This window comes from Genypterus blacodes, unplaced genomic scaffold, assembly GCF_046128005.1.
Source record: "Genypterus blacodes isolate CSIRO-AG114 ecotype Tasmania unplaced genomic scaffold, CSIRO-AGI_Gbla_v1 ptg000133l_1, whole genome shotgun sequence".
NCBI classification, from domain to species: domain Eukaryota; kingdom Metazoa; phylum Chordata; class Actinopteri; order Ophidiiformes; family Ophidiidae; genus Genypterus; species Genypterus blacodes.
This window is the reverse complement of record NW_027466935.1, coordinates 7,476,732-7,500,217: the sequence shown is the minus strand read 5'-3', so window position 1 is coordinate 7,500,217 and position 23,486 is coordinate 7,476,732. Positions and strand designations below refer to the sequence as shown.

General features: G+C 44.6%; 3 protein-coding genes across 4 annotated transcripts; 2 read left to right on the top strand and 1 right to left on the bottom strand.

The window, feature by feature from the left end:
• Window positions 1-2,358: 2,358 nt before the first annotated feature.
• Window positions 2,359-6,061, top strand: plgrkt (plasminogen receptor, C-terminal lysine transmembrane protein). Its single transcript, XM_076163552.1, has 5 exons — window positions 2,359-2,553; window positions 3,003-3,092; window positions 4,712-4,842; window positions 5,034-5,143; window positions 5,335-6,061. Exons 2-5 carry the CDS (start codon window positions 3,015-3,017, stop codon window positions 5,505-5,507), a joined length of 492 nt encoding a protein of 163 aa, XP_076019667.1. The 5' UTR covers window positions 2,359-2,553; window positions 3,003-3,014; the 3' UTR covers window positions 5,508-6,061.
• Window positions 6,062-6,242: 181 nt separating this feature from the next.
• Window positions 6,243-8,475, top strand: rln1 (relaxin 1). Its single transcript, XM_076163551.1, has 2 exons — window positions 6,243-6,506; window positions 7,407-8,475. Exons 1-2 carry the CDS (start codon window positions 6,317-6,319, stop codon window positions 7,739-7,741), a joined length of 525 nt encoding a protein of 174 aa, XP_076019666.1. The 5' UTR covers window positions 6,243-6,316; the 3' UTR covers window positions 7,742-8,475.
• Window positions 8,476-8,921: 446 nt separating this feature from the next.
• On the bottom strand, window positions 8,922-22,356 carry jak2a (Janus kinase 2a). Of its 2 annotated transcripts, XM_076163547.1 has the most exons (24): window positions 22,162-22,356; window positions 18,387-18,663; window positions 16,575-16,698; window positions 16,349-16,469; window positions 15,139-15,284; window positions 14,700-14,994; window positions 14,445-14,564; window positions 14,162-14,319; window positions 13,892-14,003; window positions 13,303-13,489; window positions 12,726-12,850; window positions 12,487-12,621; window positions 12,312-12,399; window positions 12,099-12,226; window positions 11,807-11,945; window positions 11,572-11,720; window positions 11,333-11,483; window positions 11,105-11,238; window positions 10,571-10,760; window positions 10,077-10,201; window positions 9,785-9,957; window positions 9,536-9,653; window positions 9,326-9,439; window positions 8,922-9,220 (listed from the first exon to the last, which is right to left on the bottom strand). In XM_076163547.1, the coding sequence occupies exons 2-24, from the start codon at window positions 18,625-18,627 to the stop codon at window positions 9,113-9,115; spliced, it is 3,381 nt and encodes a 1,126-aa protein (XP_076019662.1). In that variant the 5' UTR covers window positions 18,628-18,663; window positions 22,162-22,356; the 3' UTR covers window positions 8,922-9,112. The 2 variants fall into 2 exon arrangements, with proteins under 2 accessions (XP_076019662.1, XP_076019663.1); XM_076163548.1 differs by lacking the exon at window positions 18,387-18,663.
• Window positions 22,357-23,486: the final 1,130 nt, after the last annotated feature.

Below are 23,486 nucleotides of genomic sequence, written 5' to 3'. Positions count from 1 at the left end.
GTCTATGTTAGGTGAGATATTTGTATTGTAAATTGGACTTTGGTTACTATTGTGATACAACTTACAGTTTGGAAAAACTAGTTGATGCAACTAAATTTTTTGAGTAATCAACTTTAAAACTTGTGTTAATGCTACCAATTATTAAGTAAGCGGTAATTAAAATACGTTTGATTGTAGCGGAAATGCTAATTCCCCTAACTCAATGTAGTTTGTTGGTTAAACATAATTTCATTAGAAGTTGTAGTAACTCAAAAAGATTGATGCAAACTGTTGCGTTAATTTTTTTTGTTGAGCCAATGCTTTTGTTTTTAGAGTGTGTCCAATGACTGGACTTAGTTTAAACTACCAGCTGCAAAAAAAAACACTTCTATACTCCCTGTACACACACACACAAACACACACACACACACACACACACACACACACACACACAGGTGTTTTATCCTATTTATGATAGAATGAATGGTTACAGATGTTGCTGATGTGAACAAAGCTCCATAGAAAACACAAGGATCTTACTGGATTCTGATGTTTGTTTGTATGGATACACAGGTAAGTGCTTCCGATGATGATGATGATGGAAATAGAGAGAATGCCTGTGTCATTGCACGAGCAGAACAACGAAAATGATGATGATGAGGTCATTTTATGGATAGAAAAGGAACAGAAATTGGGATGAAACCTCTCATGTTGTTGGCTCATATCATGATATCACATCAACCACAGAGCCTGAAACTGATAGGAAAGCCCTCCAGCACTGCTGACTGAAGTATGTTGAGTTGGAAGGACATTTTTTGGAAATGATGTAACTCTCTGATACTCTGGAATTTTCAGACCTAACACATGTGCTTCCAAGGAACTACCAACAATCACAGGGATGACAGCATATACGCTTGGCACACATGCCTCTCACACACGCGCACATACCTCAGTCTATTCAGACAGACTTCTTCAGATAATCTTAACAAGCACACACCCTGATGGAGTTACCAGCCAGTTTGGAATCCCCATGGCTGCAGGGACGGGAGATCCAAGAGACAACACAGCTCCCACCTGTGAATATGCAAATCAGCTGTGGTTTTCCATTAGATCTCCATTAGTTTCTTTGATTCGGAAAAGCTCAACACACATTTACTCAAAGTATGAAATATGTCCCTGAATCAGACTTAAGATTCTTCTTGAATCCTTTCCACATGTCTGTTATTATGTCTTGGTGTGTAAAGGGTTCAGTAAGTTGTGTTGTTGTGTTGCTTGACATTTGACCAGACTAGAGCTCTTGTTGCTGATAAAAGATAGCTTGGCTTGATGTGTGGTATTAAACTTCAGCATTTTGAACCTCAGGACAGCTCAGGATGCCAAGTCACTACATGATAAAGTGTGGCCCAACCTAAACAAAGTACATTTACACACAGGAAGACTGAACTCAGTTAGTAATCTAGGTGTATTTGAGTTCCTTGAGTTGAGATTTCTGTCATAGTTTAAACTGAGACAATATATTTTTCACTCACCAGCTTATTGGATTGGTTTAAATGTATTTGTATTCAAAACATATGGAAAATATTACATTTATGGAGTGACACCTGTTGAACAATAGAACAGTTCAGTCTGAAGAAAATCATTCTGTAACCCAACAATTGTAATCATATTTTATATTACATTAATATAGTCTGATAATTGTCCTGTTTGATGTCTTCTTCAAATGTCTTCTTCAAATGGGGAGGCAGTAGCCCAGTGGGTAGAGCTTCTGCTTGGGAACTGGAGGGTCGCCAGTTCGAGTCCCTGCCAAGGTGCCCCTGAGCAAGGCACCGACCCCTCAATTGCTCCCCCCTCTGCGTAGGGTGGTAATGTAATGTAATGTAATGTAAGTCGCTTTGGATAAAAGCGTCTGCCAAATGCTCGTAATGTAATGTCTCCATTGCATTTTTGGGACTTGAACACTACCCCTACGCACCAACAGAGGGAACAATTTCTCAACTAACTGGAAACAACCTCCCCTGTTTTTCTCAACCAGTGTTTTACCCATTATGTTAGAACAGGGAACTCTAAGTATTAACAATGATTCAAGTGATTTAAAATCAACGCCTGAGTCTACCAATGCTGAAGTGGAATGCCAACAAGTGTCCTTGACTGAATGAAGGTCTGAACCCCGGCAAGTTTTTGGGTTGCCTCACTGGTCAAGACACACACTGTTCTTTCCATTCAAACATAAATACGTAATTCTCTTGAAAAATCTGCGTTATTAAATCAAATTTTGTAGGTTAAATGTTACCCACTGTGGCTGTGTGTGGTTTTGTATTGGAGACTTTTACACGTTCTGTGAATGTACAGGTTTAAAACAACGCTGCTGTAGCTACTTCCTGTGAAAACAACGGATTCTCGCGAATAAAACATTTTATTTTTGAAGGTTTTACCGGAAGTGTGTGTGTTTATTCTGGTTTTACACACTCTTCGGGACAGTGCATAGGTTCTTTAGGTCACAGAAATCAAACTTAGACCCGTAACGTCTTCTTTAGTACTTTTATCCACGTCTCACCTTCCTGCGGCGTTTGTTGGGTACGTACAGCTGTTTTAGTGTTACAGTTAGCAAGCTACTTGTCAAGGTGAACTGTGGCTAAAGGGAAGCATGGGGAAGTTATTCGGTAACGTAAACGCATAAATGTTAGCGAAATCAAGTGTTACTCAATGTGTCCGATAAACGCCATTGTTAATAAAGCGTAACGTCAACACTTATATACTTTTGTATCGCTAATGTAGCATTTAGCTGCTTAAAGTTGTGTCTTAGCTCCAGATGGTACAAATGAATTTAAGATACATTGACAGAAGCACTTGGTTATGGTTATAATGTGTGGAAAAACAACATTCCTGTGTATTTAGTGTGCATTTACTGTTGCCACATGCTGACACGCCTTTAGCACCGCCCATAGGTGAAGTGAGGACACATGCGCCTAAGATGCACTTGGCTTTGACCCTGAATGCATCACGCTCTTGTGTTGTGTGTGCAGGTCAGCGCCACCATGGGCTTCCTGCTGTCTAAATCCATGGACCCAAACCTGAAGCAGCATGAGCTCATGCTGCACAATACACGGATGCAGGTGAGCAAGGGCCGAGTGAAGCTTCTCCTGATTCCTCCTTAGCAGCCACTGACTTAGGCTCAGTTGTTAAATGGATCATAGCTCTGAGCCTCGTGAACTCACCCACATCACAATAATACCAAAGTTCGGTCCGTTGATCTGTGAATTAAGCTGACTAGAACAATAAAGTTGTCGTAGAATAGTGAAGTCTATTTTCTGATGTTATATTAGTAAAGAATTCCTCTCATATGATGACTTTATGGCTTAAGTACGGCTGTCTGGATGTTGTAAAAGCTTTTTGGATATCAGTAAGGTGTGTGATTTAAACACAAGAGCGTCTTTCAAACTCCTCCACAGTCGTCCTTACCAAACGCGGTGACACATTTGTTCATTCTGGGAAAAAGCCATTTAGAGGCCGCAGCTTTTATTGCACACATTAATTTTTAGTTTTTCATTTAAACAATACAGTCTTGTATTTTTATTATTCTTTTTTTTTTGTCAGCACTTTGTTCTGATTAACTCGTGCCTGCAAGCTGCTGAGCAGCAGGTGGCGTGTGTGTCTGTCATAACACCAATAACATTACAAAGCGCTGACGGTTTGTTGTTTGTTTGTTGTGTCGTGCTCTTCCAGCTGTGAGGGTGATGACTAATATCACTTGGTGACGGAAAACAAACACTGATATTTTGTAGCAGAGTGAAATGATTTCAGAGGAGGAAATAACTTCGCCCCACTGTTTCATCATTGTGAGTTTTTATTCGTATTTCACATCACCAGAGTTAAACATGAAGGCGACCGCGGCAATTGATGGGACAGGATGTGTATGTGCGTGTGAGTGCGTGTGTCTGCCTCCCCCCCATGCATTAACACGTCAGACACGATCGCTCGGCCTCATTTTAAAGTCACATCACTCAGAAAACGTTGTTGTCGTTGTCGCCCTCTAGGTCTGACGTCAGGATCTCTAAGTCTGATTCATGGTCTTTCAGGAGTTCTGTGAGCCGTTCATTATGATAATAAGACACTTTGTCCTGTCGCCAGTCGGTCCAGAATGTCCTAAGAAGAGTCCTGTGCTTGTTGTTTTGAATAGTGCTGTGTGACTCTGACTCTTAAAGGTGCTATATTTTTGTATATGTGGGCTCATTACTCACTCGGTGTGAAATGCGTCACTTATCGCCGTTAAGTGTCTCGCTCAACTCAACACACATCAATTTCCTCCTTTTCAAGTGTCTTGGAACGTTCAGCCATTATTAAAGACACGCCTAATTGTCACATCAAGGACAAAGAGATCCAAATCAAACCCACGGTGCTGACAGGTTATAATTATGTCATCTGCTTGAGTGTGTCTGTCTCATCGTCATCCGGTCAGTTTGACTTTGGCCTGTCAACTGATTGTTCACATTCACTTTGGGAGAATAAAGGCTTTTTGAAGGAGAGTGTCAATAGAAGCCGACTGAGCAGGAAGTGTGTGTGTGCGTGTGCGTGCGTGTGTGGGGGGGAAACAAAAGGTTATCAACACAAAAAATATACATGTGTAAGGTGACAATTCATGCTTCAGTGTTGTTCTCCTTTTGTGTGTGTTTGTGTGTGTGTGTGTGTGTGTGTGTGTGTGTGTGTGTGTGTGTGTGTGTGTGTGTGTGTGTAGATGGAGCGTCAAATCCAGATGCAGAACCAGATGAGGGAGAGGCTCATGGCGACGCAGATTGCCTGGTCCAGAGAGTTTATCAAATACTTTGGCTCTTTCTCTGCTGTGGCTGCATTGGGACTCTCTATAGGGTGAGTGTGTGACTTTACACACACACACACACACACACACACACACACACACACACACACACACACACACACACACACACACACACACACACACACACACACACACACACACACACACACACACACACACGAGAGTGCAGAGTGTGTGCAAATGTTTTGTTTGACCGTTTTTTTTAATATTCGACCTTTAGGGCCTTGAGGAACAGGAAACCTCAGATGTTGGCTCCTCTGGTTCCTCTCAGCTTCATCCTGGCGTACCAAATGGACAGCGCCTACGGGACGTTGGCGTATCGTATACGAGGTAAGGCAGCTCTCTGTAGCTTCATCTTCATCCCTGATTTGCCACTTCAGCCTCCAGAGCCGCTTGTATCTGAAGAGCCGATGCCGCTGAGATCTAAACCTAACCGCCGAGCTGGAATCATGATCGGCAGGCATCATTCATTCCGCCTCAAACTAAGACACTGCATGCTCACTTCCTGTGGTCGCCTACAGGGGAAGCTGAGAGCATCATGGTCTCCGAGCACGACCGCCTGGACCTGCCTTGCGGGACGCCCACCTTCGACAGCATAGAGAAGGCTTGCTACAAGAGCAGCCTCAGGTCACTGTTGGAGAGTCGGCGGCCGTGTGAGAGCGGCGACCCGCCCCCGCCCCCGCCCGCACTGTAAGACGAGTGCAGTCGGCGCCGCTCCTACAGGCTCCACTACGCTCTAATCAAGTAATGCCAACAATGCTTGTTATACACTTTTGCGTGTCCATGGTTTGCACTCATTTAATGCCGTGGACCGATAGAGTCACAGTGGTAAAGACTCCATGCTATATCAGGAGAATGATATACAGAAACAATGCTAACAATGTTTATTTTGAATGTTATTGTGAGTGACCTTTGCTCTAAATACCCAATACACAATCGCAGTCCAGAAATAATGATTTCAATTAATTATCAAAGACACATATGTTTATTTTTCTAAGTTATTGGAACAAATAAATGCTAAAAGGAGTTATATGAGTGAGATGTTCCACTTATAGATGTACAATACTACATGCTGCTGCTATTTATGGATTAAGAATAGCTCTAATTTGAATTTGTGTTTGACTTGGGCTCTTAAGTATTAAGTTAGTAATTATGCATGCCAGTCCTGAATTAAAAAAAATGTAATTCCAAAAAAATAATTAATCACAAGCAATGATTTGATTAAAAGTGAGGACATTTGTAACTACACACTTATACTGTTATTTTTGTGACACAATTAGGGCCACAGCACGTCATTGTCAGAGTGTGTGTGTGTGTGTGTGTGACAGAGAGAAGGGGGGGGGGGGGGGGTCGGGGTTGAAATCATAGGTTCATTAGGATAAGAGTGTACTTGTGACTCACACAATGGAGAGCTGTGGACTATATAAGGTTGCGTTTACTGACCACAACAGATATACGTAGATCTGAACCTCTCGCGGATCTCCACGCCACGAGTGTGCCAACATGCTGTGTAAGACCGTCGTGGCCGTGGCCGCGGTGTGTGTCGGGGCCATGTGCTGCAGCAGCGCGCAGGCTGACGCGCTGGGCCGGGCGCTGCTACCGCGGGACTACCGGGTGAAGCTGTGCGGCAGAGAGTTCATCCGAGCCGTCATCTTCACCTGCGGAGGCTCCCGGTGGAGACGAGCGGAGTCAGGTGAGACGCGTTCAGGCTCCTTCATCATTAAAGCGGTTTAATCGTAGTTTCGAGAGGGTTAGTGGATGATAGATTTAGTTTAGATAGATGAGAACAGATTAAGTAAAGCTCAGTGCTGCTTTACTTTCTTCCTCTTCCTTAAAAATTAAATTATACGTGGGTGTTTGGTTTTTTGTTGTGTTTATTACTTTAAGTAGATAATTCGTCCTTCAAAAGGCACATTTGACGAAGACAGACGACGCTCATTTACTTCATTTACATTTTTCTCTTAGCATTTTGAACTCCACACTTTTTTTTTGTTGATAAATTTCCATAGATTTATATGTGTAGTTTATCTATTTATTCTATTCTATTATCTATTTTTAAAACGGCTTTAAATATATTTTCACACTTGTTCACTGTCTCATACGGCCATATTCACACACTGCTGCTGTACTTGTGAATATACTTCTAATTCTACAGCAGCTTTCTTCTGTGTAGTCTTTGTTCTTTTCTTTTACATTTCTATACTATTTTTATTTAAACTACACAATCAGTTTACCCTGAATGCACCTGTGTTCTTGTTCTAATTGTTCCTCAGCACAATATTAGGACCACTGCTGAAAACAATAACAAATGAGCAAGAATCTTAATCAAGTCCAAATGTTAGGAAAATGAAGTCCTAATTTTTGAGAGAGATGATTGAAGGTTTGAGGGTGTTTGAACAAAAAGCAGAAATCAGCCTGTTCGTCAATATGTGTCAGAAATACTTAAACCCCCAGATTAAAAGTATTTAGACATTAAACAGACTGAATATTTTGCTTTTATAGAGATAAGAAGGTTATTAAAGTCATCTGTCATCACATTTGTGCTGGATGAAAGAATTAAACCTCTGTTTGTCTTTCCTGCTTCTTCATCCAGATCCCCTGCAGTGGAGTTCCTTCAGCGATGTATCAGAGCAGGACAACCTATACGTCTGGCAACAAGAAGGGACAGAACGGACAGACAGGAGCTCTCCTGTCCAGATTCCCTCTTACGTTTCCCTGTCCGACCTCCTCGCCCTTTTCGGGATCTTCTCAGACAGGAAGCAGCCACTGAGCGAGCCAGCAGAGAAGCTCTATCAGCCCGCAGCGTCAGAACTGCAGGCTGGTTCTTGGCCCGAGCCGAGCAGGAAGAAGAGGAACTTTTCCCTGGGCATGGCCGGGATGTGCTGCGACCAGGGCTGCACCAAGAATGACATCGGACGCTTGTGCTGAGTGTGGTGTGTGCGGGTGTGTGGATGTGGTGGAGTGTGTAGCTGAGGAGGAGGAGGAGAGATACAACACTTTGACTGGAACAAGGCTTTGACATAAACGCTTTGATTTCAGCCAATCGACCTTCATCAGCTCCTCGAAGACGATGACATCATGCAACGTTCACACCAAGTCACCAAGCCAATCCCAGCAACTTGTTCTTTCCCATTAAATAAACTATATTTGTCCTCTGTGTGTCTCATTTGACAGCGTGTTGTCTCCATCTGTAGCCAGCCTTATTACACTAAGCTGCCTTCGGACTCGCACAGGCCAATATCGCACATTAATGTCACTTATGCTGCTGTGAGCTTATTGCCGACCTCGGCTCACCACGTTACGCCCGCTTGATTATTTGCCGTCGACACCCTGCGGACACAGCAGCATCGCCGTGCGTCTCTGTACCTCAAACAACAACATCTGTAGCAGGAATCATTTGGTTTAATAAAAGTATATGCACACCTAAATTTATAGTATATATGCATCTTTTAATATTTACACCTATGTACACTTGAATGTAATACAGGTGACACACACACGCACACACCGCTGGCTTATTTCGTGCTGCATACACACACACTGCAATAAACTGTGACTGAAATAAATGAGGCACATTGTGGCTGAGCTGTGGATATAAAATGGAACACATTAAGAAAATAATCATATTTGGTCTCTTAAAGCCATTGGCATGTTTCACAATATGCAGGTGTAAAAATAATACTTTGGTATAAAAGATAAATGTTTGAACTGACCAACATAAGTAAAGACAAAGCAACAAGTTTGACAGGAACAAACATACAAATATGAATGCGAATCACAACAGGATTACTGGCACAAATACGGCAGGAGGTAACAGTGTGTGTGTGTGTGTTCTGTGTAAGACTAAGACGGTATTCTTGGTGAAAATGATGAACCTTGTGAACAAAACTCCCATGTGTGTATTGAAATAGTGTAGTTGATAAATGAACGATAATAACGACACAAAAACCTTCCTTATGTTCGCCTTTGTGGCGAATTATTCCACAAATAAAAGTCAAAACAGACATTTCTGAAAATAAAAAGCAGCTGAAGAATATTAAAGTAAATTATGACAAATCCTGCACTTAATCCTAAACTCAAAAATACCTTTTATGCTGCATTTATAAAGATAAATGCTCCATCATTAGACATTCCACCATATGAATACAAAAACAAATATGCACCGTCAGGACGAAGCACAAACAAAATGCTGCTTGTTGCTTGTCCCCTTAATCAGAGTCATATTAGAGGCTTCCTGACTGATTTGTCTCCTGTGAGTCAAGAGGCAAAGGTCGGCGGCTGAGGGGTCGATGCAGTTGCTCATCCATCCTTGCCGTCTCGCAAGGCGTCCACGCTGAGGACTAATGACGCAAACGTGGGTCGCAGGCTCGGGTCACTGCTCCAGCACTCTGCCATCATCTTGCAAATCTGAGGAAAACACAGGCAACAAATGAAAAATGATGTTTACAACTCCAATCTTAATATCACACTGCCAAAAAACATGCAGTGTGTCTGCGCGGTGCATTCACTGACCTCCTTTGGGCAGGTGTCAGGAGCAGGTAACCTGTATCCTTGTTTCAGCAGGTCGATCAGATGATACACGATCATCTGTCCCTGCTTTTCATTTCCCATTTTCTCCATAAACACCTAGAAATAGAAAAAGGAAGGAAAAATAAGGAAGGAATAGCAGAACAAAGCTTGGTACTTCATCAACTAATTTTAATGAGGTTTGAAGTTCAGTACCGCTGGTGGGCTGGAGGACTTGTCGCTGTACGTGAAGAGCTCATAGAGGACGACGCCAAAACTCCACACATCAGAGGCCACAGAGAACTTACTCTCAGTGAGGGACTCTGGAGCGTACCTGCAAAACAACACACACACAAACACACACACACACACACACACTCTCCTCAAGACCGATGCATAGTCTACATAATTCCACCAAAGTTTCATGAAGGCCTTAGACATCTGAGTGCAGTGTGTCTTCCTCACCAGAAGATGGGGCTCACCCCGGGCACTCTGACCGTGTAGTACTCCTTATCCTGCGGCAGCACCTTCGTCAGGCCAAAGTCGCCGATCTTCACCCTCGTCTCGCTCTCCACTAAAATGTTGCGGGTGGCCAGGTCCCTGTGGATGTAGCGGTTCGTGGCGAGGTAATCCATCCCCTGGAGGGAGTCAGAGGTCACACGGGAAAACCAATTTGTAAACTTTCTCATTTTCTCAGCTCGTGTGAGTCATCATCCTCATCGTCATCGTGGATCTGGACCACACAACCATCATTTACCTTACAGATCTGTGACGCATAGTGCAGCATTTTCTTGGCGTCAAAGTGGTCTCGGTGCTTGATGAGGTAATCTCTCAGGCTGCCGTAGGGGAGGTATTCCATGATGAGCCTCAGGTTCCTCCTTCCTGGAGAACGAGAGCGATTAAACAGGGAAAGGACAGGCCGGCCTGCGCTGTCGTCTCTGGAGACAATCTAGTTATTCTCTTATTTTTGTGGCCGCTGATGCCTGAGGGCAACAAATCTGAGGTATTATGAAGTAGAACAATATCTATTCAAGGAAACAGCTGCAGGCTAATGAAGGTGGTGAGGGGAAGGAACCTGCATGCAAATATATACAAGATACATCTATAAACCCACCAGTGTAGCCCTATGTAGTTTTACATCATTTGTCAACCCAAGGCAGCACATTTGAGGAAGACAATTGAAAGGATTTAGGGCTAAACGATGTCAACAGGCAGCAGGAGAAGCTGTCACGCCCCCTGCTGTGCTCATACCGGCGCTGTAGCAGACTCCTTTGTATTTGACGATGTTCTCGTGCTGGAGGGATTTGAGGATCTCGATTTCCCGCTCAAAGTCCCTGAGGTACTCGGTGGTGCTGTGCTGCAGCTTCTTCACAGCCACTACCTCCCCTGTGCTGTCCTGCAAGGGGTCGTACCGGCACATCTCCACGCTGCCAAAGTTCCCCTGGAGAAAGAGGAAGAAGAGGAGGAAAGGATTAGACCTCGACAGCAAAGACAGTTACATCTACAGACAGACAAAGTTGATCAAACTGCCTTCCCAATGCGGGTTTCACCAGTAGGAGGTGCCAATGAGAGGATACCAGCACAATCGGAAGTTTACGTCAGGCCTCAGTTGTGTTCCAAAGTTATTGACAAAATTGAACCATACAGCGCCACCTCAGGGCGATTGATGTCTCATTTTTGGCAAAAGTAGTCAGATTATGATCCAGTTTGGTCCAGACTTTCTACATGAAACATTTTGAGACAATTGAGGCAAAATCATAGGAGGAGTAATGCAAAGCGACTCACTTTGCCGAGCTGCTTGAGGAAGATGAGGTGCCTCTCCTCAAACTGGGCCGGCTCATGGCTCTCTGTCGTCCACGGAAAACCGAGGCCCTGCGTCCTGCTGGGCACCATGTCGCTCTCTACCAGCAGCTCGTAGTCTGTCACGTAACAACAACAACGCATGCTCTGATTAGACGGTTCTTTGTCTGGAGATGAAGAAGGGGAGCTGGATCAGAATCTGGGTCACTCTACCTGGGGTGAACAGACTGTTGAGGTCTCTGATGATGGCTCTGAAAGACGGACGGTGCGAGGGCTCGTAGTCCATGCAGCTGTTAATCAGATTGGCCAGCTCCGTCCACTTGGGGGCGGGCAGCTGGTGTCTGTCCTCATAGAACAGGATCTTCTGCATGGAGAGAAAGAAAAAGTCAGCAACCGGCACAGTTTCAGTGCAGTAAGAATTGGAATCATTGTCCCTCCTCCATTGTGGGAACCTTGGAGCTGTCCAGGGTGCTGAGCGGTTTGTCCCCCCTGCAGATCTCCCACAGGGTGGTCCCAAAGCCCCACTTGTCCGCAGCTATGCTCAGGTTAAGCGGGTTGTTGACGCACTCGGGGGGCACCCACGGGATACGCTCCACCAGGACTAGAGCCACACGGGAAGAAGACGGGATTAGAAACAAAGAGGGTTCAGGGAGGATACGGATACAAGATTAAGAGCGACACCCTCACTGTCTCTGGGCAGCACGGTGATGCTGATCCCGGGGTCGCTCAGTTTGATGAAGGGTAGGCTGCCCGTCTTCCGATCCTCCTCTCTGATCAAGAGCACATTCTTGGCACAAACATTTCCATGAATCAGGTTCTTGTCCTCCTGCATACAGATAAGACAGGGACGGTTAAAGTCTATTCTCTAGTGGACACCCAGTAGCACTTTAGCCACGAAACGGATGTCAGGGAATGGTGAGTCCATATTGGAGACATAAATCAGTGTATCATCAGCATACTGTTTGATCAGGGGTCTCACCATGTAGTGCATCGCCCATGCCAGCTGCTTGGCCACCTCCAGTTTCCAGGTGATGTTGATTGCGCTTTTGTTCTTCTTCAGGTAGGTGTCCAAGGAACCAAACTTCCCGTACTCCTGCACCATCATGTCTAACGGGAGGGGAGAGCGAGGGGACATTGTTGTGTGGCCGAGACTCCATATCAGCGTGTTTGTCTGTGTGTGTCGCCGACTTACTCTCCTCTCCGCAAACGCACACTCCGTAGTTGAGGATCAGGTGCTTGTGTGAGAGCTGGCTCATCATGCTGGCTGCCTCAAAGAAGGACTGAGAGGAGACAGAAGAGAAGGTCAACTTTCAGGAGATTTCATCTCACTTCAGATCGTTTCTTCATACCGAGTGTTGACTGCTGACCTCTGAGAAGTTGCGGTGAGCTTTGTCCAGGATTTTCACCACCACGTTTATCTGATGCATCTCCCCGTAGTCGCCCAGTTCCTGCCTCATGCCACAGAAGATCTTGGTGAATGTTCCCTGACCGAGACTCTTGTTCTGTGAGAAACCAAAAACACAGGATCAGGTTTGAGTTTAGTGCTGAACCTATATAAAGGAGCATTGCAAACAGTAAATGGAGATGATCGTGATGGTTTACATACGATGATCAGATCTTCTTTCCTTATCTTGTGGAAAACCATCTGGCTGATGTTCTGTTTGTGAAGTGAAGGAGACAGAGGAATGTCCGCGCCCTGGTTGTTCCTAGACACAAGCAGGTTGGATTTATCTGAAGCAAAGAGCAAGACAGGATTATGATTCTTGGAGTCACATTTTGACATCCACATTAACACTGCAGGTAGCTTCATGGTTGTTAAAGTTGCTACGGTTTGATGAAAGTGTCTTTTTCTGCGTGTTTCCCTTTTGGTATCAGGAGCAAGGACTCAAGGCTGAAGTGGTTTGTTATTCTGACACCTAAGGACAGGAAATGCAGCAGTTTTCTAGGAAGTGATTTTTGATTTTCTCAACAATTCCTGACAATCAAGCATTAATCACCAACTTCATCAACCCCCCACAGAAAGGCGGTGGATGTCTTGCATGGTTAGTGACCATTTTAAGTGCAGCGTGTCTTAAGTGTGGCATTAGATTTAGTAGCACTTAAACAGTGATTGTTCCACGTTCTGACATCCATCTACCACCTATTAATGTGTATGAGTGTGTCAAGAGTGTTATTGTGAGGACCTTTGGGACTGGGCGGGCAGCACTTGGTCAGCTGGAAAGTGTATCCATCAGTGCGGAGCGCCTCCTTCTGGTAGCAGTGCAGAAGCTCCTTCAGTGAGCCGAAGCTCTTCTTGGTGCTGCTGAGGATGAACTCTCCAGTCTCGGTCTTCACCACCTGACAGTGTTTATATTCCAACATAGCTTCATACTGAAAACACAAGCAGAGATAACACACTGCTGTTAAAATGTATAGATAAAAGCATAAGCAGCACAGGTGTGAATTACAGGTTTGATAATAATTACTTAGGGAACGAGTCATGTGTCCGAATTTGTACATTCCCACCATGACTCCATTCAATTTGATTCAAGTTTGATAAACTTAATTACAACACAATTACTTCACAATTTACTGAATTTACAAACAGGACCCTGTAAACTTGATCTGAATCTAGGAGTATTCTTCACATATGTATCATATTTCTTGGTCACAATATGAAATTGCATTACTTGGAATTCTAAGTTTGAACGTTTAATGATGAAATCAAAGCTTATTGCGCCCTCTAGTGACCAGTGCTGCTCTGTGTGATGTCACCTGCGAGTCAGTACTCACCCCGACTACAAAGCTCATGTAGTATTTGTCATAGTCTCTGGGGCTGCACCGAAGGATGTACAGGCCTTGGTGGTTACCAAAGCGACGCAGTTTAGCATTTGTGAACTCCATCCTGTGATCAAAGACACAGAAGACAGTTCATTTCTCAGCATGTGGTTGCTGGTGTGCATGTGTGACGCATTTGGCAGCAGATCCCTCCTGTAGGTTGTATATAGAGTCTAGTGTATGTGTGTGTGTGTGTGTGTGTGTGTTGGTGTGTGTGATACTTACGACACAGGTCCGTGGCAGTAACTCTGAATGGCCTCCAGAAGCCTCGGCGGCGCCACCTCTTTACACAGGTAGTGATTGGCGTCAGCGACTAGTCTGTAGTAGCCGTCGACTAAAGACACAAAAGACAGAGCCTCTGACAGCGACTGAAACTCCAGCTCCTTGGTGGTCACAGGAGACGGGGAGACAAAAACAAAGCAGAGTGTTAAGAGGACAGTGTGTATGTCCATTAAACGCAGAGAGAAGTGGACTGGAGCCTGAGGGAGGAGTCAGGCGTTAACTCTACCAGGATCTGGTTGTCCTGTCTGGTGAGGGTCACGATGCGCCTCTCCACAGAACCTTCCGTGTTGGCCTGCTTGATGCTGATGTCAATGGCCTCTCGGAAGTCACAGTATGTCTGTGTCTCCTACAGCCGCAGAAACAAGACCAAAGTGTTACATCTACATCAGACCAAGCAGCGTTTACACATGGGGGGGCGGGGGGTGGGGGTGGGGGGGGGGGGGGTGACATCCAAACTACATCACTGGTGTTTGTCTTTCACCTCCGCGGCCTCGTCCACTCCTCTCCCTTTGGACCACTGGATGCCCTTGTTTCCCGTGACTATGATGGTGACCTCAAGCGCAGAGAGGTCGGTGACCTGGAAGCGCTCCGTGTACAGCGGCGGCAGCAGAGAATCCAGGGTCATCAGGTACTTGAGCTTGAGGTTGCGCAAGGTGGCCGTGCACTCGCCAAACTGCTGGATGAACTTCCAGAAGCGGTAGCGAATTCGCTTCCGGGTCACGATGTTGTAGTCCTGGATTTGGCTTCGCATGCACCGCGGCAGGAAGGATTTGTAGCTAAAAGCAGGAAGGGCGGGTCGAAGAGAGAGACAGGAAACAAAATGGTTTGAGCAAGAAATCATCATCATCATCATTATCATCATCAGTCAACAGAGACGGTCAAAGACGGACATGATATCAGAGTTGACGGGGGTGTGTCACCTGGTGTCATTATAGATGTCCACGGGCGACTTGTTGTTCTCTTTTGCGAGCCTCAATATGTCGAGCACAGCCAGACCCAAACACTCCTCCCGGGCCTCGTGGCTCACTGGGACCTGAACCAAGCCATTCAGGAAGTCGCTGCGCCACTGCAGGAAGAAGGAAACGGAAGGAACAAGAGTTTACTGACAAAGAGTTTGTGAATAGGCAGCAGAGGAAATACCTGCTTCAGTTTAACTGTATTCAACATCATAATATGAAAAACAAACACAGTAAAATAACTGCAAATCCAAACACGATTCTATTATTTTCTTTACCACAACTACAAAATCTATTTATGTCTCCAAGCTCCATTGATTGCAAATGAAATTCAGCTTATATACAGGTGTTTGATACATCTGGTTAGTTTATGCGTTGGTTTTAGGTCGACCAGATACAAAGTGTGTGTGTGTGTGTGTGTGTGTGTGTGTGTGTGTGTGTGTGTGTGTGTGTGTGTGTGTGTGTGTGTGTGTGTGTGTTTGTTGATACAAATGTGCTAAAAGAAAATAGAAGAAGAAAGACCATCAATCACACAGACGGTGTGAAAATATGTGAGACTTTTTCAGAAGTCTCCGGTTACCCACTTCCTGTTTTCTAAGTTTGTCTAAAAGAATTATCAGTCTCAAGAGAGAGACAGAGAGACAGACAGACGTCACAGACAGCAAGACATATTTGTCATAATGTCTGAAAAGTCTCAATTCAGCTCAAAACAAAAAGTGTCCTCATTCGAGCTCACAGCTCATTGAAACGCTGACAAAGAATCAGTCCACAGAGAAAGAAAACAGCTGTAATAAGAAAGACTTCCTTCCTTTCTTTGTCTGATGTTTCTGTGAGTGAGATCACAGAATGTGAAAAAAAAATATTGAAAAGCGGCCCAGATTGTGGAGGAAGAATGTTATTAAAGGTCCTGGAGCAATGGGTGGATCCAGATGTGCATCACAAATATTCCAGTTATTGCCCCAAGCTTCAGCAGAGTTGTGTTTGAGTCACACTGCCTGCTCGCAAAACAACAAAACAAGAGATGTGAGTGAAAACAAGCCACCAAATTTAAAGGATGTAGATTTTAAGGGATTGTGGCTCATGTATCACATCAGAAGAAGTTAGATCAGAGAACCTTTACCTCCATTAACAAAGGACCCAACGCTTATATGTGACTAAACACTAAGAGACCAACCTGAAAGAAGTTGTAGGCCATGGTACAGTCATCCATGACCGGGCTCTCCATCCCTTTGGCCACGCCGTAGCGGTGAGCATAGGAGGAATTGCCATTGTTATACCATCCCGGGAAATAGTACCTAAATAGAAAAACGTGAAGGACGGGAAGACGAAACGGTGATTCAGAGACATGATTCAGTGAGAGACAATGAGGGCGCAAAGGAAACGGACGCTTGAGCTCCTACCTGATTCTGAAGAGCAGGATCTCCCGGGACGACTGGTGTAGCTTAAAGATGTGATTGGGCGGGAACCACACGCGGTCGCTCTCCCTCATCAGGCCAAAGAGGCCACAGTACACCGGAGAGACGCCTAAGGACGGACAAAGACGACAGATTTACGGTTTTTCCCAGCGGACACGGTAACTAACAACAGATGAACGCTCTGATGCAATCCAAACGGAATGTGTTTCCTGCAATGATGCCTTAATCTTTAGGATTCCACAGGATTAAGGGGCCTTCCAGGTTCACAGAAATAAAGAGACAAGAGACAACAGACAAGAGGCGACTGTAACTTCACCGATAAATGTCAGAAGTTACTGTATCATACACAAATATCAATGTTTCTTATTTTCAGTCGTTGCCTGCTGCATCAAGTCGTGCTTAACACTCTTAACACACTTTGCTGTTTGTGTTCCAGGTTTATTCGAGGTTCCAGGATGTATTATAAGAGGCGCTGACTGGCAAAATGAGCTATGCGAATACTGTATAAGTCGCATTTCTCCTTCTGGGGTTCGCTGACAAAACACCAGCTGACCTCCACTCAACATTACAGCTACGACTGAACAACAAACCCTCACATTTAAGGAATAAACATGAAACGGGAATCAAAGCTGCTGCACATTGATCTGGGAGCGTTTTATTGTTTGTCATCTGGTGCCGCACGTTAGGCAGGAAGCAGCGTTGGTAAAGGAGTGCCGCTAACAGATGTCTCCATATCAGCTTCGAGCAGGTCATCAGCAGAGACGAGACAGCGTCACAGAACAGGAAGTGCTCACCAGAGTGAAGCAACTGGGGTGGCGTGCAAGAGGGAAACAGGTTAAACCACAACAGGGAAGTCAAAGCCTGTGAGACGCCTCAGACAGTCTTGGTCAACAAAGATTTGCTATAATGGCTGCAGCATCTTAAACACAACACAGCTTCATCCTGGTGAGGATTTGAAAAGACCCCAGTAACCAATAGGGAGGAACACAACAAGCCATGTTACCAAGGCAACACACAGGAACCGAAGCCATCCGACTAATATTTGGTTCATGCATTTTTAGGGGAAATAACTGACAACAACACGACCGTATTAAGAGTGCAGCTTCTGGGTGTCATGTGATGGCGACGGACCAATGACATCGCTCGTCACATCGCTTCATTTTCAAACACTGCAGGTAAACTGGGAAGAGCAGGAGAGACGAGAGGAAGAGGATTGTGGACGTAGTGCTGAAAGTGGAGTAGAAAGGTGAATGGGTGAAAGAGGACGATGGAGAAAAGGAAAAGAGAGAGCGAGAGAGAGAGAGAGGGGAGGACGGGGGTCGTGGCTTCTAATCAGCGTAGGAGGGAAGGGAGAGCTGGAGTGTGGCACGGAGAGATAGAGCTGTAAACAGTCGAAAACATTCTGACGTGTGGAGTGAGAACGACGCTAGACTTAAACGCTGGAAGTATCCGAGGCCCGAGTGCGGCAATACCGGTGCCCCTGTTATTCTCATGTTCATCATAAATGGCCTTAAGGTTCTCAAGAATTTAAGTCTCATTTATTGGGTGGAAAATGGCCGAACTCAAAGAAGTTGGAGTGCAGGAAGTTGCACAATGCTTTTGACTCAAATCTCAAAGTGCTGCGCTGAGTCAGACATCGTGTTTAGGACTTGGCTCGCAAAAAAAAACAGAGTAAAGTTCAATGATCATGTAGCATTTGACCATTTTAACCCTTTATACGCATAACTGCAATCAATCAAGCCTTTCGTCATAAAGTTTAAGCGAGTTTAAGCGAGTTTAAACTCTTTAAAGACTCACTGCATGCTTTGGCTGCGTCGATGCACAGTTCCTCTGCCACAAACTCCCCGGCGGGATACGTGAGCGCACTCTCTGCGCCGCTGACTCCTCCGTCCTTCTCCACGTAGTAAAGGTGGACAGTTAGACAGGCGGCGGCCGCTTCCGGCTTGGTGTCCGAATCAGGCGCGGCGTCCAGGTCAGGGGGGAGGCCATTGTTACAAGCTGACGGACAGGAGGAGGGAGGGTCCATGTCGCTCAGCATGACACAGACTATCTGCTGCTCACCACAAACATCCACCTGCCAATCAATAATAACAATAAAATCAATGAAAATGCCACTTACTGGGGAGAAAAGGTTGTTGTGAGTAATTGCGTCTGTTGTCCGCACGGCGACGATTAACGCCAGCTGTTTGACCACATGAATGACCTATGGGAACAGTTAGTATAAAGTGATAAAGACTGAGAACCCTAAGGAGGAAGTGCAGCAGCATCTACGCCAACAGAGACGATTTTCGTAATTGTTTCACTGTTTGTGCCATTTTTGTGAGGACTGTGTGTTCTCCCCTTCTGTATATTTGCATAGAAAATGTGCCAGGAACCTGAATCAGACCCAGACACAACGGTTGAGAGTCCAACACTTGCGTAAGAGAATGTGGAAACCTTTTCTTCTCCTTCTTGAATTTTCCTTAAAAAAGCAAATTGCTGACAGCGCATTTATGTCCTCCAACCTTCCAGCAGCTTCTTGTGGCCAATGTTCCATCTAACCAGCACTGTGTGTATGAAAACACTATTTTGATCCCCAGCCCAACCCTGATCCACTACTTTTGAAAAGTCCACTCTAGTTAGATGACAACACTTTCCCTGGAAGTATTGTTTTTGTTTATAAGCCCTCAGCAGTTGAGCCACGAAGCTGTCGATGGCAGGTGGCTACAGGCGACTGACACAAGAGGAAGCTCGGCACGTGCTCGAGAACACAGGAAAACACTGTATTTGTGTTTATGCGAGTGTGTGTACACACCCAGACGTTTATCGAGAAGCAGACCAGCAGAGTTAGAGCTGTGTGTGTTATCAGGGCCTTGGTGTGAGATTGAACTGGAGAGGCTGTTTGTTTGTATGTTCGTCTGTTAGCAGGATACCTTAAAAGATCTCCTCACCAAAACCAATCTTGGTGAACATGTGTGCAGAAAAGGCAACAATAAGCGGACTTTCAGGTTCATCTGTAGCACTATGCATTTGTAAGGGACTTGATGAAGGATATTGACTATCCCTGCCCAGAGAACATGCCGTTACTAGATCAAGACATATGCAGAAATGTTTCCCCTTGGGGATTAATGGGTTAATTTTAGCATGGGGGAGCTGGGAAAGTAGCAATGTTCTGAACAACAGGAATGACTGGATTGATGAGATACAGCCCAAAGACGTTGAATCTTCAGAGTAATTTATGTTCCAACCACCGTGGCAGCTCAGCTCAGCACAGCCAGCAGCAGTGGGGAGGCTGAAGATAGCGGGACGCTTCATACTTCACTGTCCTGGCTGAGCGCTGATTAAATTCCAGAGGATAACTGCACGCACACACACACACACACACACACACACACACTCCCTTTATGCTCCAGCTAGCCAACATATTCAGTCCTCCTGCACTTATATCGTTATGTAATTGTGTTGTTATTATAACTTATATAATCATATCCAAGGAGATTCACAAACATGTTTTCACTTTTGTGTCTTTTCAGAGAATTTCCATATGCGTATAAATATCAGCTCCATATGTTAGAACTGAAGTTGAACAGAATCTTGCCCTCTTTCTGGTGGAGCTCTAAGATCCTTTTGAACCCAGTAGCAGCCCCCCCATAATGACATCATAGAGAAGTCATAGCTGTTAATGACATCATGAATCATGTCACAGTTGACATGATAAGAACCAAACCTGTGACATTGGAGTGTGTGTCTGTCTGTTTATGTGGAGTCGCAACGAGCACCATTCCTACAATCGGCAGCATGAGTGGAATTACCGGAAGTACTTTTCAACGCATGTTCCGTCCGGCGCTACCTTGAAAACACGTTGGTGAACATCTCTACAATGAAAAACAAGCCCCATTCATTTCCAGATAAACCATTTGCATCATGCCAAAGAAGAAGTGACCGTCACTGTGGTCAAGCTGGCATGCAAAGCGTTGCAGATCAGCTCGAGCGAACACATCTCCACAAACATCAGGTAACAATGACCTAATGTTAATGCTACGTGATGTTCAACATGAGGCTGGGGTCAGAGGGGATGGCAGAAAGGTGCCAAGTTTCAAACGTATTTTAAAGATTGTTGGATCCAGACCTATTTCTAATGAGGTCTTGCCAGAGCACATTGCACAACGCTTTGGTATCTGCACAATCGCCTATTGAATCCAGCTGAGTGATCGGTACGGAATCTTCTATTCGGAAGAAACCCCTCGCTTCTGTTGGGTTTGTGACAAGATGCCTGTGATTTTTGGACAGAAAGAGGAATCAATCAAAAGAGGTCAACAGTAGGCTGGTAACATTTTTCTGCTGGCATCGATCTCACTGTTGAACTGTTAGTGAACAAACAGTGGAATAAGATAGCTAATGACTAAAGTGCAAACTGCTCAGCCACTTCCCATTTACTGATACATCAGCATGTTTGCACTTCCTCTGACGCAGCCACAGAGAGACTCCTCACTGTGCAATCGAGATCATTTAGAGTTGTGACTGATGCTTCCATTGAGGCTTCCTGTGCTGCCGTGTGATGATGTATCGACTCCAGACAGAATCCTGGACTGTGCTGTTTTCTAATCGATGCAGAATCAATGATATACTGCTGTGAGGTCTATTTTCTTAGATATTTGACACAAACTCTTCTTCATGAATGCCAATTTGAGATTTCAGATGGTGCAGAAACATCCCATAACAATAAGAGAACCATAACAATGACCTTCTGATTGTTAGTTCCTCATATTCAGGCTAAGTCACTGAACGTTCCCTTTGAATACTATTTTACAGACTTGTGCCTAAAGCAAAAGGTCATTTTCACTTGTTCCTAACAAAAATTACAGAACAGAGACAGACCAGTGTCATGAGATTCAGATGATTTACAAAGAGGCTTTGTTTCGCCGTTTCAGTGTGTGGGCGTAGTTCAGGGCTAAAGAGCAATGATACAGTATTTAAAAGCTATTTTAAAAAGTAAATATTTTGCAGTGAAAATGGTTTCCTGACTACATGACTTTCAAACACACATCATCATCTCACTTAAACTTATTGAGACACAGAGACTCTTTGTAAGTTGACCTACATTCCAATTAAAGCCTCTGACATACTTTAACGTTCATGCCTGTGTCATTGCTGATGTTCTTCCAGTAAAGACTTTGCAAAACACATAGCCGTAATTAATCAGCATCGATCACACACAGACACACAGACACAGACACAGACACACACACACAGTCTAAGCATCATTTAACAGCAAACATCAGGATCTTGTGCACTTGATTTTAAAGTTAGGCACCATAAATGAACATTTAATGAAGTATTTTACAGCTTTGCAGGTTCGAGTGGAACCACATCTATATTTGTATTGTTGGCTTGTCCTGACTGGCCAACATTTCAAACAGCAACTTTATGAATACCAGAGAAACTGAACTACTACTTTGTTACTAAACAACAAGTCAGCAGATTTCTTAACTTTATCACACACACACACACACACACACACACGCACGCACGCACGCACGTACACACACACACACACACACACACACACACACACACACACACACACGCTTACCCTCTGTCGTGTGATGTGTTGGTTCACTTCTCTCAGAGATCTACCTCACACACACACGCATACACTCCTGCTGGTCGTCTCGCCGTGTAAACTCCTGTTCTCTGTTAATTGTTCGCATGCCGTCATGTCCAAACTGCTGTGGCTCAACATGAGCGGGTCGAGTCGAGTCGTTACATGACGCGGCCGTGCCTCCCATATCTGCAGAAATGACTTGGTTTCCTCGTGGGGGGAGAAAGCAGGAGCAGGACGCCCCCTACTGGCAGGCTCTGCTGCACACACATTACCAGTGTGTGACATTGTTATCATTCCATGTTTAGTGAAATATGTCATATATTTGGTTAAATCCTGGTCAGTATGGACGCTGTGTTTAGGATATGTCGCAGTAAGATATTCAGAAAGGAGGATGGGATGGTGGAAGAGACAGAGAGGGAGACATTCAGACTCTGCAACAACCTGAGCACCTGGAGAAAACATGCAAACTCTGCACTGAAAGGCATTGACTGTCAATCTGCTAACCTGTGTGTGGGTGTGTGTGAGCGCTCAGGTGCTAACACTCATTATGTGCAACTTCTGTGCTGTACAAACCAAGCTTATGTCGCCACCTAAAGGACAATTACAGTCACTGCATTTAAACTGCAATTTCGAATTGTAGCCTAAATTGAGTTTCAATTATTTAGCCTTTCACAATGCAACAATACCCTAAGACCCACACATTTTGATAATAAATTAGCACTCCTTAAAATAACAGCTTCCTCTGTCATAAGTGTCCTGTTTTAAACTTATTTTAAGTGGACCTTTGATATGTTTGGAATGGATCTTTTCCTTTTCTATAATTGGAGTGGTGTGCGCTCCATTCCTCCAATCACCCCCAAACTTGCCACAAACATTAGTGCAGTGCTCCTGCATTTCATTTACATAAAATTAGCAGTTTTATTCTTTATTTGCACATCACATTATAATTGTGGAGTCAGGATCGGAGCCACCCTGGCACCCCCATAATGACATCATGAATGATGTCACGGTTGATCCCCAAAAATACCTTTTATGTCTGTAAAAGAGGATGAATTTGGGGAAACATTTGATCAGTAAATTTCTATTGAGAGTTTTCAAAGTTTAATGGTGATTATTGTATACAGTATATGTCATGGTGCTGTGTGAGTTTATCTTCATAAAACCACACACGGTTCAACTTCTGAAAATGCAGAACGTGAAAAGTTTGTGTGTGTGTGTGTGTGTGTGTGTGTGTGTGTGTGAACTTCCTCCTGGCAGGCGCACTTGTCGCGCGCGCATCCTCCTCCTCCTCCTCCTCCTCTCCTCAGCATCAC

What these genes read in the sequence shown, in the direction of transcription:
- jak2a (XM_076163547.1), bottom strand. Translation starts at nt 18,627, where the DNA reads ATGCTGAGCGACATGGACCCTCCCTCCTCCTGTCCGTCAGCTTGTAAC. An exon ending in CTGCCCGCCCAGTCCCAAAG is followed by an intron (nt 12,851 to 13,302) that starts GTCCTCACAATA and finishes TCTTTGCTTCAG; the next exon opens with ATAAATCCAACCTGCTTGTG. An exon ending in CTGACACCTGCCCAAAGGAG is followed by an intron (nt 9,221 to 9,325) that starts GTCAGTGAATGC and finishes TGTTTTCCTCAG; the next exon opens with ATTTGCAAGATGATGGCAGA.
- rln1 (XM_076163551.1), top strand. Translation starts at nt 6,317, where the DNA reads ATGCTGTGTAAGACCGTCGTGGCCGTGGCCGCGGTGTGTGTCGGGGCC. An exon ending in GTGGAGACGAGCGGAGTCAG is followed by an intron (nt 6,507 to 7,406) that starts GTGAGACGCGTT and finishes TTCTTCATCCAG; the next exon opens with ATCCCCTGCAGTGGAGTTCC.
- plgrkt (XM_076163552.1), top strand. Translation starts at nt 3,015, where the DNA reads ATGGGCTTCCTGCTGTCTAAATCCATGGACCCAAACCTGAAGCAGCAT. An exon ending in TGCACAATACACGGATGCAG is followed by an intron (nt 3,093 to 4,711) that starts GTGAGCAAGGGC and finishes GTGTGTGTGTAG; the next exon opens with ATGGAGCGTCAAATCCAGAT. An exon ending in GTTGGCGTATCGTATACGAG is followed by an intron (nt 5,144 to 5,334) that starts GTAAGGCAGCTC and finishes GGTCGCCTACAG; the next exon opens with GGGAAGCTGAGAGCATCATG.